General features: G+C 41.3%; 1 protein-coding gene across 1 annotated transcript in view; it reads left to right on the top strand.

The window, feature by feature from the left end:
* Nucleotides 1–195: 195 nt before the first annotated feature.
* igf1ra (insulin-like growth factor 1a receptor) overlaps nt 196–13,025 on the top strand; it is an 80,115-nt gene continuing 67,285 nt past the window's right edge. Inside the window, exons 1-2 of the mRNA XM_056386711.1 lie at nt 196–1,325; nt 9,738–10,301. Of these exons, the coding sequence (XP_056242686.1) occupies nt 1,220–1,325; nt 9,738–10,301 (670 nt within the window). The 5' untranslated portion in view covers nt 196–1,219. The remainder of the gene's footprint in view (nt 1,326–9,737; nt 10,302–13,025) is intronic.

Genomic DNA, 13,025 nt, shown 5'->3' with positions numbered 1-13,025 from the left:
ATAACTTGGAATAAAGCTATACTAACATAGCTTTCAGACACACACAGTGGGGGTGGGGTGGGGTGGGGGTCGTTCTTGTTTGGGGTGTAGTGTGTTTTTGAGAATCCCTGGGGCTGAATCCACTCCGGGTTTTCCGCCCTGTCGCCGGCCACCTTATCTGTAGCACTATGTGTTTCTGTGTGAGAGAAGCCGACTCTTGTTTACAGCAGAGATTCCACGGAGGAGCGGAGACCCACAGCCTGCTCTAACCGAGGGCGAACCGTAGGATTTCAGCCTCTGGATATACGCGCACCAGGAGTTTTAGTTTTCTCTCCCTTTTTTTTGTGAGGATAAAGGCAAAACAAGAAACACGCTTAAAGGGCAACTCCTTGGACATATTCTCCCTCCCACCCTAGCCGAGGTCGTCTAGCTGGAGAGCTGGAGACCCATTCTCTTGCGTGGCACAAGTCTGGTATTTTCTTTCAGCTGCAAATCCCGACTGACGGCAGAGATAAGTCCGACCCGAGGAGCTGGAAAATTGGTTTAAAAAACGACTTCTGTCTGTGGGCCAGGACTGCGCGTTGGGGTTCGTGAGCCTGTGCTGGCTGAATGGCATAGGCAAAAAAGGTTTTTCATTCATTTTTCAACCTCCCAGCCACCACCCCTGTGGATCTGGACGTGTTTTCTGCCCCCCCCCCCCCTCCTCCTCCCCCCCTCATACACAGCCATTCACACGGGGGATTCTTGCGAGTGACACTGGTTTAATTTATTATGGTGGTGGAGGCTACTAATAATAACATTTAGTCTGATATTTTCATTGTTATTACCAGGCCTGATCGCACTGTACGCGCACTGCTGTTTTCAAGAGATGGAGACTGAAGATGGGGATTACCATCATTTATCCAGTGAAATCACTGGCATGTGTGCCATACCAGCCGACGTCAAAGTATCCAGTGATTGGCAAAAATAGCAGACTGTTTTTGTATTTTTTTTTCAAAGAAATTCCCACTCATAACAATTTATACACATTTATTTAGTTTAAAAAAATCCTGGTAGACAAGCAACCACGCATTTACAGGCTATCATAGAGTAGCCTTTTGGGCTACAGACACATTTATTTTTTCCCCCTTTTCTTCATATTAAGGCTCTTTTTTTTTTTAGAAGCTGGTGTGTATAACTTATTGTTTCATCCCTGGCTTTTTTTTTTATTTTTTATTTTTTATTTTTTGAGGGGAAAATAATGTCCAGGAACATGAGATCTGACTCACCGATGGGTAGCCCGACCTTGTTTTGGGGTTTGATGCTGTCTGTATCCACTATCTGCATGTGGTCCACATATGGAGAGAGTAAGTATATATTGTAATATTTTCTTTTAGTTTACTGGTTGGATAGGGGAAGGCCTTAACACAGAAAGTGTTTTTGTAGCTCAGTTTAACCTCTTGTAAATCTGCCCTTTTGCCGACTGGTGGGGAATGATGTTAAAATGTTTAAAATGTATTTATTTGTTGTTGTTGTTTAAATGAGGGGGATACCTGTTATATAAGGACTTAGTGATTCAATAGGACAAACCTGAATAGCTTATAGCACACCGACGTGTGCCTGTTACTTACATTAGCTGAAGAAGACCATGTGGTCCAGCTGCCGTCACTTAACCTGAAATCTACTTTATTCTAAACATTATCCCCTCGTTTGCTGAAGCAGTGCTGTTTATTTAGAAATGGGGAAAGATACAAGGCACATGTCGCCACAATCTTCACAGCAGACATCCGGAGAGCAGATGATGAATCCAGGGACCAGAGCTGAAGGTTACTACGACCATGTGGCCATTTTGCATTTCGTAGTGTGGCGTCGCTGCGCATGAACAACCTAAATCAGATAAACCTCAGATTCTTAAAAGACCAGGCAGTCATAAATAAAAAACACAAACAGGAGGCAAATTATATACTTCAGTCGATTATTATTATAAATAATGAAAAAAAATATATATTGTGGGAGATGTTTTTTCCCTAGTCCCAATTACATATGATAATCTGTATGCAGCTATGTTTGTTAATTAATGCAAAACTAAAAATGCAGGTCCACCTGAGTTCACACCATGATCTTTCACACCAATGAAACATTAGAAAATGATGTAGAAGAAATTTAAAAACTTTTCAGTTTTGTCTCCACAACATTTTAGAATAATTACCAATAAACCTGTTTGGAAAAAAAAAAAACAACAACAAAACAAACCAAAAAAAAACCCCACTGAGGAGTGGTTTTCCAAATTTGAAAGTTTTGTTTTCCCTCTGTGTGTTCTCTCTGAGTGTTTTAAACACATTAGCAACCTCAAAATTAAGCTTGAATTAATAATTTCTCTGGGAATTCCCTACAGTTTTTTTTCCACTTTTCAAAATATTTACTGCATAATCATGTTTTGTTTTATGTTTTAAAATTTAGATTGGGCTCATAAATGTTTTAAAGAGCATATTTAAAAGTTTCTCATCCCGTCTCAAGTGATCCAGTCTTATCTAATTCACTGTAAATAAAAGAGCAGCAGCTGCTAGAATAGAACCACTGGGAATCAATCAGGGTTTCTTCTCTCTCTATTAGATATTACATACAGCCATCAGAATAATTTCTGTAACTGCTTGTCAGTGATGTGAGACTTTTCAGTGGAAACTCTCTGAAACCCATGGTTGGCAAAGATGACAGCTAATCTGTCTTTGAAAAACTTCATGCCAACAGCAACTGGACTAAAGAGATGATTAAGCAAATTGTTTTTTTTTTTTTGCTTGTGAAATAAATATTTAACATACATAATGAAAATACAGATAAGTTATATGAAGTTTCCTAGTTTAAACAGGGACAAGAAGGTGATTTACTTAAGCAGAGAACTGAGTTTTAGTTCAAAGTTGTGCCTTTGGTTGCATTTCTGTTAGTAGATGTGACGCTTCCGTTCTAATACTACGTCAAAATGGTGATTGAAGAGATTTCATGTGTTCATTTGACAAGTCAAACACCAGAAGTTGCTCATTTACCTGCTGGTCAGTAAACTTCCGTGTCTAGGTGCATCGCTCCACCTTGAGCCCACAGTGTGTGATTGTGTGTCCATGTGATGTGGGTGGCGTGGATTGATTTCTCTGTGTATAAGTGTGTGTTTGCCCGTTTACGTCACTTCTGTTATACTAATTTCCCCTTTTCCAGAGAGGATATGTGGGATGCTGGAGACAACTTGACATGGGAAGGAGACATGTAGACTGACCTCTATTTGCATTCAAATAGAAGAAAAAAAAAAAAACTTAATTCAGTCCCATTGACCAGTGGTCCGACCGCAGCCAATGTGGGGGTGCGTTTCTTTGCACCCATCTTAGCTTGGTGAGACACCCGTGAACGCAGCTGGGGGCTGGGGGGGACAAGTGGTTGCTTTCAGATCTTGACGCTCTTTGGTGTATAATACATGAGGCCATCCACAACAAAGAGTTCAGAGACAATGTCTGGTGGTGAATATCAAGAGAAGGATGAGGTTCACCAGTTTATCACTTGTGGAGGATGTTTACTTCACTGGACGGTGTAGGGTCAGAATTTCCAGCTTCTATCATCACTTAGTGGAAAATCACAGATATCCAAGAGCTCCATTAGGGGTTGAAAACTTTTCTGCTCTGTTCGTTTTGATAATCTGTCCACACCAATAAAATGTAATTAAGCTCCCTTTTAACTCTCACCACAGTAAACTTTCCATTCCATGGCTTCCAAGTATGCAGCAAACAAGTCTCTAAAAGGGAGAGAGAGAGTGCGAGAGAGATAGAGACTTGGTGTTTGGAAATAGAATGTGCAAAAATACACTTGCAAGAGTAACAGACTTGGTTTTGTTGATTGGAAGAGTAGAGAGTTTGTGAACTGTTTTATTGGCTTTTGCTGTTCACACGGAGCGGTCTCCTGTATAGACCGATGCGCTTAACTTCACTTGGCGCCACTACTATTAGAGTTATAAATAGATGTGTCACCAACAACATCGGTGCAGGGGTTGTGTGAGTACAGGCACCCTCTGTCCCGTTCCATGAGGGCACACCAGTCTTCCTGCTCAGTTATTTATGAAAGGACATGTTGCTCTGGAAAACTTGAATGGCGGCATAAATAATCAAATGTCAGCAAGCATTGTGTTTGACAGGCACCCCATCTACCTTTCCCTTTGGGGTATGGCATGTTGCAGCACAACTCTCCTTGTCGTGACAGGGCAAGTGGCTTAGATATGACTGCTGTCACTCTATTCCAAGGTGCCCCACTCCATCTTGTGATGGGGGCTACACAGTTACATACCCCCCCCCCCCCCCCCCCACTCCCTCCTCCTCTCTCCACCATGCCCCCCCCCCCCCCACTCCTGGCTTGGCTGGACGCAGGAATGCCATGTCTCACCCCTGGCGAGAAAGTGTAGCATAGTGTTCGTAGCCCTATGATGTGTGTACGAGAGTGTGTGTGCATGTATGTGAGTTTATTGTGCATCTCTCTCTCTCTCTCCCTCTCTCTGTGTGTGTGTGTGTGTGTGTGTGTGTGTGTGTGTGTGTGTGTGTGTGTGTGTGTGTGTGTGTGTGTGTGCACACTGCAGCAGGACTCAGCGTGACAGCCTGAGTCAGTGGCGTGCCCCTCAGTAAGGATGTGAAAGTGTGTCACTGGGCTAGTTTGTGAGAGAGTGCAGTCAAATGCTGTCCTACAGCTCCTCCAGGCTGCCAGCTGAGGTTTACAATGCTTAATTAAACACTTTATTTCAAGTGGCCCGTCATTGGATTTGCTCAAATGCAGTCTCTGGCCAACCGCACATACATCTTCACGGGCTGCCGGTTTTAATGGCCCATGGAGTATTGTACAATTTGCGAGATGATTGCAAATGTTAGCTCTTCTAATGGATGGCACTCACTGTATCAGTTGAAAGCTGTTCATCAAGAAGTGAATGTGGATCGGTCCTGAGGAGAGAATTCATCAGCCAAAGATTATTCTCCGAGGAGGTCGCAGAATCTTAGCGAGAGGCGTTTTCAGCGTTTCGTGTTAATCAATCAGGCATCACTTTTGTTGTAGTAAGGAATTTCTAATGGTTGCTGAAAACTGAGGTGCTGGTTGTCCACGCATGTGATCAGAGAGGACAGGTGTGTAGGATACAGCAGTAAGTGGTCATAAAAAGCAGCAGGTCAGTTTGTCCGAAGCGGACGTTGATGTAGTTTCACACCTTGATGTGCGCTTGATTACAATTTCATCATCGTTAAAATGAAAACACTAATAACTGTGACCCATACATTAAAATGTAACGTTTGATCTTTAAAGTGATCAGGTTATAGTGTGCATATAAACACCGAGTGTGTTACCTCCTGCCCTCTCTCCTTATTTTAGGAGAGAGAGAAGGGGGGGTGTCTTTGTGTGAGGGTTGTTATGGTGGGGAGTGTAGTGTTACTGTTTAAGGTTTAGGTGATATCTGAGCCACAGTGTTTGAAGTAAGGACCACTGAGGGGAAGTGGCCCACTAGACTGCTGGTCAGATGACTTCCAGTATGCTGGGGATTAGGGCCAGTTGATGTGGCAGGTGTGAGGGGATATGACTGCTCAGTGACCAGCTCCCTCACTGCTCCCACTAGAACTGGACCTTAGTGGAAAAATTTAGATGCTAATACTGTTTAATATGTCTGAATATTTATACCAATTGTAAATATGACACTTGTATTCAATTCTTCCCTTTTTTTTTTTTAAAGAGTGAAAATATAAAATCCAATTATAAAACCCAATTGAATTTAATTAAAAAAACAAAACAACTTGTTGACATCTGTATTGTGAATTAAATGATTATCACTTCTCAGTACCTAGGAGAATTACATCAAACCCAATATGTGACACTTTAACGGTCTCCTATGTACAATACACACATTTTCATACAAGATACACATATTTTAAATACTTCCAAATGATTAATTTCTCCCCAAATGTGGTCCCAAAAAGCTTTACAGTATAGCATCGTTTTTAAATATAATGCAATGCATTAAGCTCTCTTAATTATTATTTTTAATTGGTATTTCTTCAGCAAGATACCAACCCTTTAATTTACCAGCTCCTTCTCTTTTGAGATCAATTGTCGTGTTTCTTCTTTTTATATCATAATCATTGATCAATCCAAAATGGTAATGACAGTTATTTGCAGCCCTGCTTGCTGCAAATGACACATTGACAACTCAGTGTCAGCTGGGGTCACAAGAGTTTTAGGACTGAGATTAAGTTTATTTACATATAGGGTGTGTTTACCAAATCTAAATCTGATTTTAAGTGAGGTGAAGATAAAACAGTGTCCATGAGCCATGGCTTAATTTTGACTTACTTACACAGGGTCATGTTTGACTGTGTGTGTGTGTGTGTGTGTGTGTGTGTGTGTGTGTGTGTGTGTGTGTGTGTGTGTGTGTGTGTGTGTGTGTGTGTGTGTGTGTGTGTGTGTGTGTGCGTGCGTGTGTGCGCACGCGCGCATGCATGCATGCGCAGGTGTGCACATGTGTTTGTGTGATGACATTTCAACAGAGCGCGAGGGCAAGGTTTATCAATTATAAACATGAGCCGATGGATCCCATTACGCTGTGTAGATATGTGTGTTTATTCAGCAGTGTGAAGAGCAAAGAGAGACAGGAGGGAGACGCAGACACATGTATGCAGGCTTATCCCTTTCTGTGGACACTGGCTCTTGAAAGTCCACATTACTCCGAGGTCATTATTATCAGTGCTTTAATTTTTTTTTTCTCACTTCTTCTTTATGTAATAGTGAATAAACCGTTCGGTATCTAAATCTTATTTACGCATTGTTATTTTCACAACAAATGGATAGACTGGCAAGAATCAGAGAAGCCTGGGGGCTTAGTTTGAGGCAACATCCTACTCAATCCTTTTCCAAGGAAATGATTGGAATTCCTGGTACTTAACATGCCTAATGAGTAGAACAAGGGAATCACAAAGAGGAGGTTTTTCCTTTCATTCTCCATTCCTTTCTCTCGATTCTTCTTTCTTTTCCAGCATTGTGTGAGCAGAAATCAATTTCAGCTTGTGATAAAACGCAGTGGAATATCTGCTTCGCATTTACAATGCTCCAAAATGCATTTGCATGCATTTAGCGTTTTCTGTTTGTCACGGTTTTACACCAGCAGTATGGCTTCCGATAGGAATGCATGGCAGAAACCTTATCTCTCCGTCGCCACAGTATCTCTTGCCCCCCCCCCCCTTCCATTCTCTGGCCAGACACCCCCTGATTTTATTAATGCCCTCATCAGGAAGTGGGGCCTAGAGTTTCTCTTTACTAACAAACAAATTAGTCTTTGTATTTGAGTGGCTCCACCCCTCCTCCCTCTCTCTCCGGCTGCTGGAGAAGCTGGAAGAAAATTCTCAATGAAACAAAGAAGACATGCAGCTCGATGGCTCACAAGTGGATCCCAGGGGCATTGGTGTTGATTGGAGAAAGCAAATACTATTTTCTACTGGAGTAATGGTTTCCGTTCTAATTTTGGAGCAGTGAAACAGGAGCAAATATAGCCCATTCATCCCCATAAACAATGTGGCTTCTATTTTTGGCAGACTAGTTTGAACAAAGAACGTCAAACATGGCCTTTTTTGTCTCTACTGAAGTGGAGTTAATTTACTCTCAGGGACACTTTGAGAACACATACACATCCTATGGTTGAACATATGCTAAGGAGAGATCGCATTTGTCATTTTTGGTGTGATTTTCCTATTTAAGAAGGACAATCTGATGGCACAGTGGTTATTTTGGGACTAGAAACAGTTTAGTTCTTTGCTTTATCCAGGAGTGGTGGTTAGACAGTGTTTTGACAAGGATCACAGACTCTTATTGAAAACATGCCTGTTTGTCTCATTGGACAGGCGCTATGACAGTGTCGCTCACTGCTACGACGTCCTAAGCCTCTGTAAGAACATAACAGGTTTAACCAAGGAGCTTATATGTCAAGGCATTTCCTGTGCTGACTGTTGAACCTTCTTTTAGTCGGTTCAAAATAATATGCAACCCGCTTGTAGCAATATCTGCCAATTCTATTATTATATAAATCATTCATTGTTTCATAAATATTTAATACAATGCATTGAGGCAGTTTAGAGGATTTTACGTTTTGCTTTTACAGAAGAAGTTTTCAGCTTGTTGGCTGTTACATTACAGCAGTGATTCGCAGGCAGGGGTGCTTGTATCCCAGTTGGTTCAGCAGTTGCTTGGAGCTCTGTTGAAATATTGTTGAGTAGCTCAACTGATTCTAAAAAAAAAATGAAATTTGATTTAATATATATCTCCACATATTAAATCAGCTGTAATACCTGAACACACACATTGTGATGATTGAGAGTGCATGAAAACTTGTTATAAGTTAGGAGGGAGGTTTAAACAGTTGCTGGATAAATGGTTGAACTAGTTAAAAGTAATAGGTAAATGGTTCAAATAGATAGCTAAAGTAATAGTTAAGATGGTAAAGTAATAAACGTCATGGTTGGTTGAAAGCTAATCACAGTGGATGAATGGTAGGTTGTTAAAAAATGATGCATAAACAGTAATGAATAAACAGTGAAATATCTATAAGTTGTGGATAAATGGTTAACAGTACATAGTTAGCTAGAGGTAATGGATAAATAATGAAAAATCCATGTAATGGAGAAATGGTTGAAATAGATAATTAATAGTAATGGATGATGGTTGAAATAGTTAAAAAATAATAAATTGTTATAATAAAATGCTAAAAGTAATGGATCAATGGTTCAAACGTCAAATGTCTGCCACTAAAGTGGTATAAATGTGAACTATAATAAATATTAAGTTAAATATTGTTACAGTATCCACCTTTTTAATAGTGTTAAATAACATCCAGTTTAAAACGAAAACATTCGAAACATGATGGGCGGCAGTCAGGTCTGTGAAGATGCATCAAATACAAAAGGTTATGGAATCACTGGCTGCAGTAGAGCACAATAGCATTATGGGATTATTGTTTACCGTTAATTCCCTAGTGTAGTAATTGATAGGCACAATTAGAGGGGAGTTGATTGTCATCAATAATAAATGGCTTTCTTGTTAATGCTTCGTGCGTGTACGTGTGTGCCGGAGGACGCTCCAGGCACTGTGGTTTCAAGTGTTGTTTTCCAAGCGCAGAGGCAGAGGAACAGCTCATTCAAACTTATTCGAACACTGGGGTTATCTGAGGTGACAGACAAAACATTTTCACTGTGAAACACGGGGCTTACGTCTGATACAAAGTATACAGAAGGTTTACCGACATGTTGAATGAACATCGATTTCCCCATTCACCTCTTTATTAAAAATGTGTTCACCTCATATGACCCTGATGATAATCTCTCTCCCTTGTTAGAATAGAAATACCTGCCCTGAGAGAACACTCAGAACAAACATCAACTTCTTTTATTCAGTGTGGAAACATGGTGTCCTAACACTGCACACACTCTTTTTTTCTTGTCTTTTTTTCAGAACTCAGTATTATTTGTATGTATGACATGTTGCCAGCAAAGTAGCAGCCTCGCCATCTTGACTAACAGGATTATATGCTTCAGGAAGATTATTATAATTAAAATCTTTTGGCAAGAATAATCTACATGCTATTCTATACGTAGCATTGCTGTATTCCCCACCAAACACTCCTGTTACATTCATTTATGATACAAAAGAAAATCTGTAATACTCTCTATTGTACATGCTTTTTTTGTCATCTTTGTTTCTTTACGTGTCGTCTCTCTTTGTCTCTGTGCCAGTTTGTGGTCCGAGTATCGACATCCGAAATGAGATCAGTGAGTTCAAGCGGCTGGAGAACTGCACGGTGGTGGAGGGCTACCTGCAGATCCTCCTCATCAACGACAAGACAAACAACATGCACCAGGAGGTCTTCCGCACCCTCACCTTCCCCAAGCTGACCGTCATCACCGACTACCTGCTGCTCTTCCGCGTGTCGGGCCTGGACAGCCTCAGCATTCTCTTCCCCAACCTCAGTGTCATCCGCGGGCGCAATCTCTTCTACAACTACGCCCTCGTGATCTACGAGATGACCAGCCTGAAGGACATCGGCCTGTTCAAACTGAGGAACATCACCCGGGGGGCCATGAGGATTGAGAAGAACCCTGAGCTCTGCTACCTGGACTCAGTGGACTGGTCTCTTATTATGGATGCTGGGTTCAACAACGTTATCAATGGAAATAAGAAGGCAAAGGAGTGTGACAATGTCTGTCCAGGCATCATGGAGGATAACCCTCTCTGTCAGAGGACGTCGTTCAATGACAACTACGACTACCGCTGCTGGACATCTAACCAGTGCCAGAAAGGTAACCTGAATTTCTATCATGTTTTATTTCATACTTTTTATGAAAAAGAATAAAGCAGGCGATGCTCTAAATGCGATTTTTGCTATATTTAAATTGAATTTTAATAGCAGCAGTGTTTGTGCAATATGAGTACAGTAAATGCAGATGTGACTTTGATCTAGGTAGGTGGTTTCCAGTCTCACAAACATTCTGAAATTGAGCATTTCTTCACCAGTGAACAACTCCCATGAATCTATGCAGTGTTTTCCCTTCATTTCCGTCAGGCTGTAGGATTGTCCACGGGCCAGTGCAAACATTTCCTCTCTGTTCATTATAGAGACCTTGTCTTAAGATCAGGCTATTTGTGGAGTGAAGGATGGCTGCAATATAGAGCACCAGGTATTAGAAAGGCATACTCAGTTGAGGTTAAAGTTGCTCTGCCAAGAAATGAGCTAGTCTACCTGTCTGGACCATGTCAGTTAAATATTTGCCTTAGGGACTTTTTGCAATTTATGAAAAGGGGTATATTGAAGAATCTGGGGGAGGGTCATCCTTGTTTAACTTCAGCCCCGCGGTAGGGTCATGCATTTTTTAAAACAGTTCAGAGGAGGGTCATATCGTTTATATATATTTATACATATTAAAATTTAAATTCCTCTCCGTCTGCAGGTTTGAATTAATTCAGTTATGTCTATTTGTCGCTTGTGTTCATTTTGTCTCAGCCATTCCTGCAGCACTCAAGGCGAGCGTAGCAGCTTGCGCCAACTTTACATATCTTAACCAGTCTTTTTCTTGCAGATTTATGAGTGAGACAGCTTGTGCTTTTTGATTAGAATTTGGGACAAGCAGATCAGCCGTCTCATGCCTCCTCAAAACTACTGTAGAAGGCAGTTCAAGCGTTTTGTAAGATGCTCCTGCAGCCCGTTTGACACAGACGGCATTAGCTGAGCTCTCGATGAGGCCTCTGGTAGAAATGTTCTGTTGCTTTCTGACGTCAAAAATCCAGCTACTCTTTTTTTGTTTTCAAACACCACGTTTCTTGCCTGTATCGCTTTCCATGCAGCTATTTTCAAGACGTCAAGCTTCTCTTTGTTTCTGAAGGCTATCAGTGCTTTATTTTTAACTTTCCTTGCAAGGTTTGCAGAGGCCAGGGTCATGAATAATTTTTCACGGTTGCAAGCAGGGTCACATACGTTATTCTTCAAATACAAAAGGGTCCATTGATGTGTTTAATCAGAGGTTCAAATTCCTCCACACTTAAAGATAACAGACAATGCTTTATTTCAACAGTCGACACAGTAATCACTGAAATTTGGAAAAGGCTATTAACATGTCTTTAAATACAAAACACTTGAGCTCAATTAACGTATCTTCAAAAGAATAAACGTACATTAATGCTGCTTTAATTTCATAGTGTGCCTGTATATAAAATGTGCCAAAACTCATATTCTAGACGGATGTGTGCTGCGAGAGAAGCTGAGTGTTGAAAATGTTCCTTTGCAGGCGACCTGAGTGATATACAGGGTGAGCAGAAATTTGTATGCTAGACCAAGGAGGTGGTAGGCATTTGTCAGCACATTGTACCGCCTGAGAATTTAGTGGCAACACAGTGGACACTCTTTGCAGGAGGAACAGATTTCAACCTCCTCTTCATTCTCCTCCTCCTCCACCGTTCTGGTGTCATACCGTTGTAATGGTGACATGTTCATGTCTTTCCCACTGTAGAACAAACCTGCTTAATTCACATTCACAAAATCTTCGCGTATGTGTTAAACTCCAACAGACACTTGCTGAGCTCTTGAAAGGCTGACTGTGGAAGTGGCGGGGAATTCACTTGGGAGGAGTTTTTAGGGTCTGAAAGAATAGAGTGTGCAATGACTCAGAAATCTTCTGTGCATTGTCTCAATGGCTGTGTCCATGATAGGATTATCCACGGTGATCTCGAAACTCTTCTCTGGACTTGTGACAGTCTCAACATGAGCCAGTGTGTCTTCCATTTCCAATACTGCCGCTTTATCCTGCTCCTGCAATTTTCTCATTTAAAAAATCTGTCTGCTGCTGCCTTGATGGAGACAGTTTCTTGACATGTGTTGTCCTAACCATTCTGTGAACAGACAGAATGTCCTTCCCCTCTGTGTCTGTTCAAATATCCCGAGGATGATCTGTGCTGTTAATACTGTCTCGTACTTCAGCAAAGCCTTGATAAATTTACATGCACTAATCCGAGTGGTTGTTTTCATGATCGCCTGGTCTCGCCTAGCTCTCAATGGTGAGAATGACATCCACGTAGAGACGGTAATCTGGATGTGCAAAAGATCCAAACACTTGCCTCAGTGCAGCATCCTTGGCCCGCCGCCGTGTCTCTCCAGTTGGAGAGAGGTGTCTGTGTTCGCTGGTCCTGGCACTCACTCCCCCACACACTCATCCTTTTGTATGACTCGCGAAGAAAAACAGCATTATACAACAGTTAGTTCCGACCATGTAATTTGATTGGACCGGAGTCATTCCATGAGCGTTGATATAGATTACAACAGCACTGGGACGTTTAACTACATGTATCACTCGACTTTACAGGTTAATCAGCGGTACATTAACGGTCGTTATCTATCTTAGATTGTAGCAAACTTTGCAAAGAACATTTGAATTAAATTGTTTATCCAGTTGCGGAACTATTTGTGTTGGCGTAGCCGAAATAAATGATAAAATAAACAAAACTAATCATAATCTGTTGTTGCTTATTTAACT

This window comes from Seriola aureovittata, chromosome 10 (genome assembly GCF_021018895.1).
Source record: "Seriola aureovittata isolate HTS-2021-v1 ecotype China chromosome 10, ASM2101889v1, whole genome shotgun sequence".
NCBI lineage: Eukaryota > Metazoa > Chordata > Actinopteri > Carangiformes > Carangidae > Seriola > Seriola aureovittata.
The sequence above is the reverse complement of the archived record's forward strand: the minus strand, read 5'-3'. Positions and strand labels throughout refer to the sequence as shown.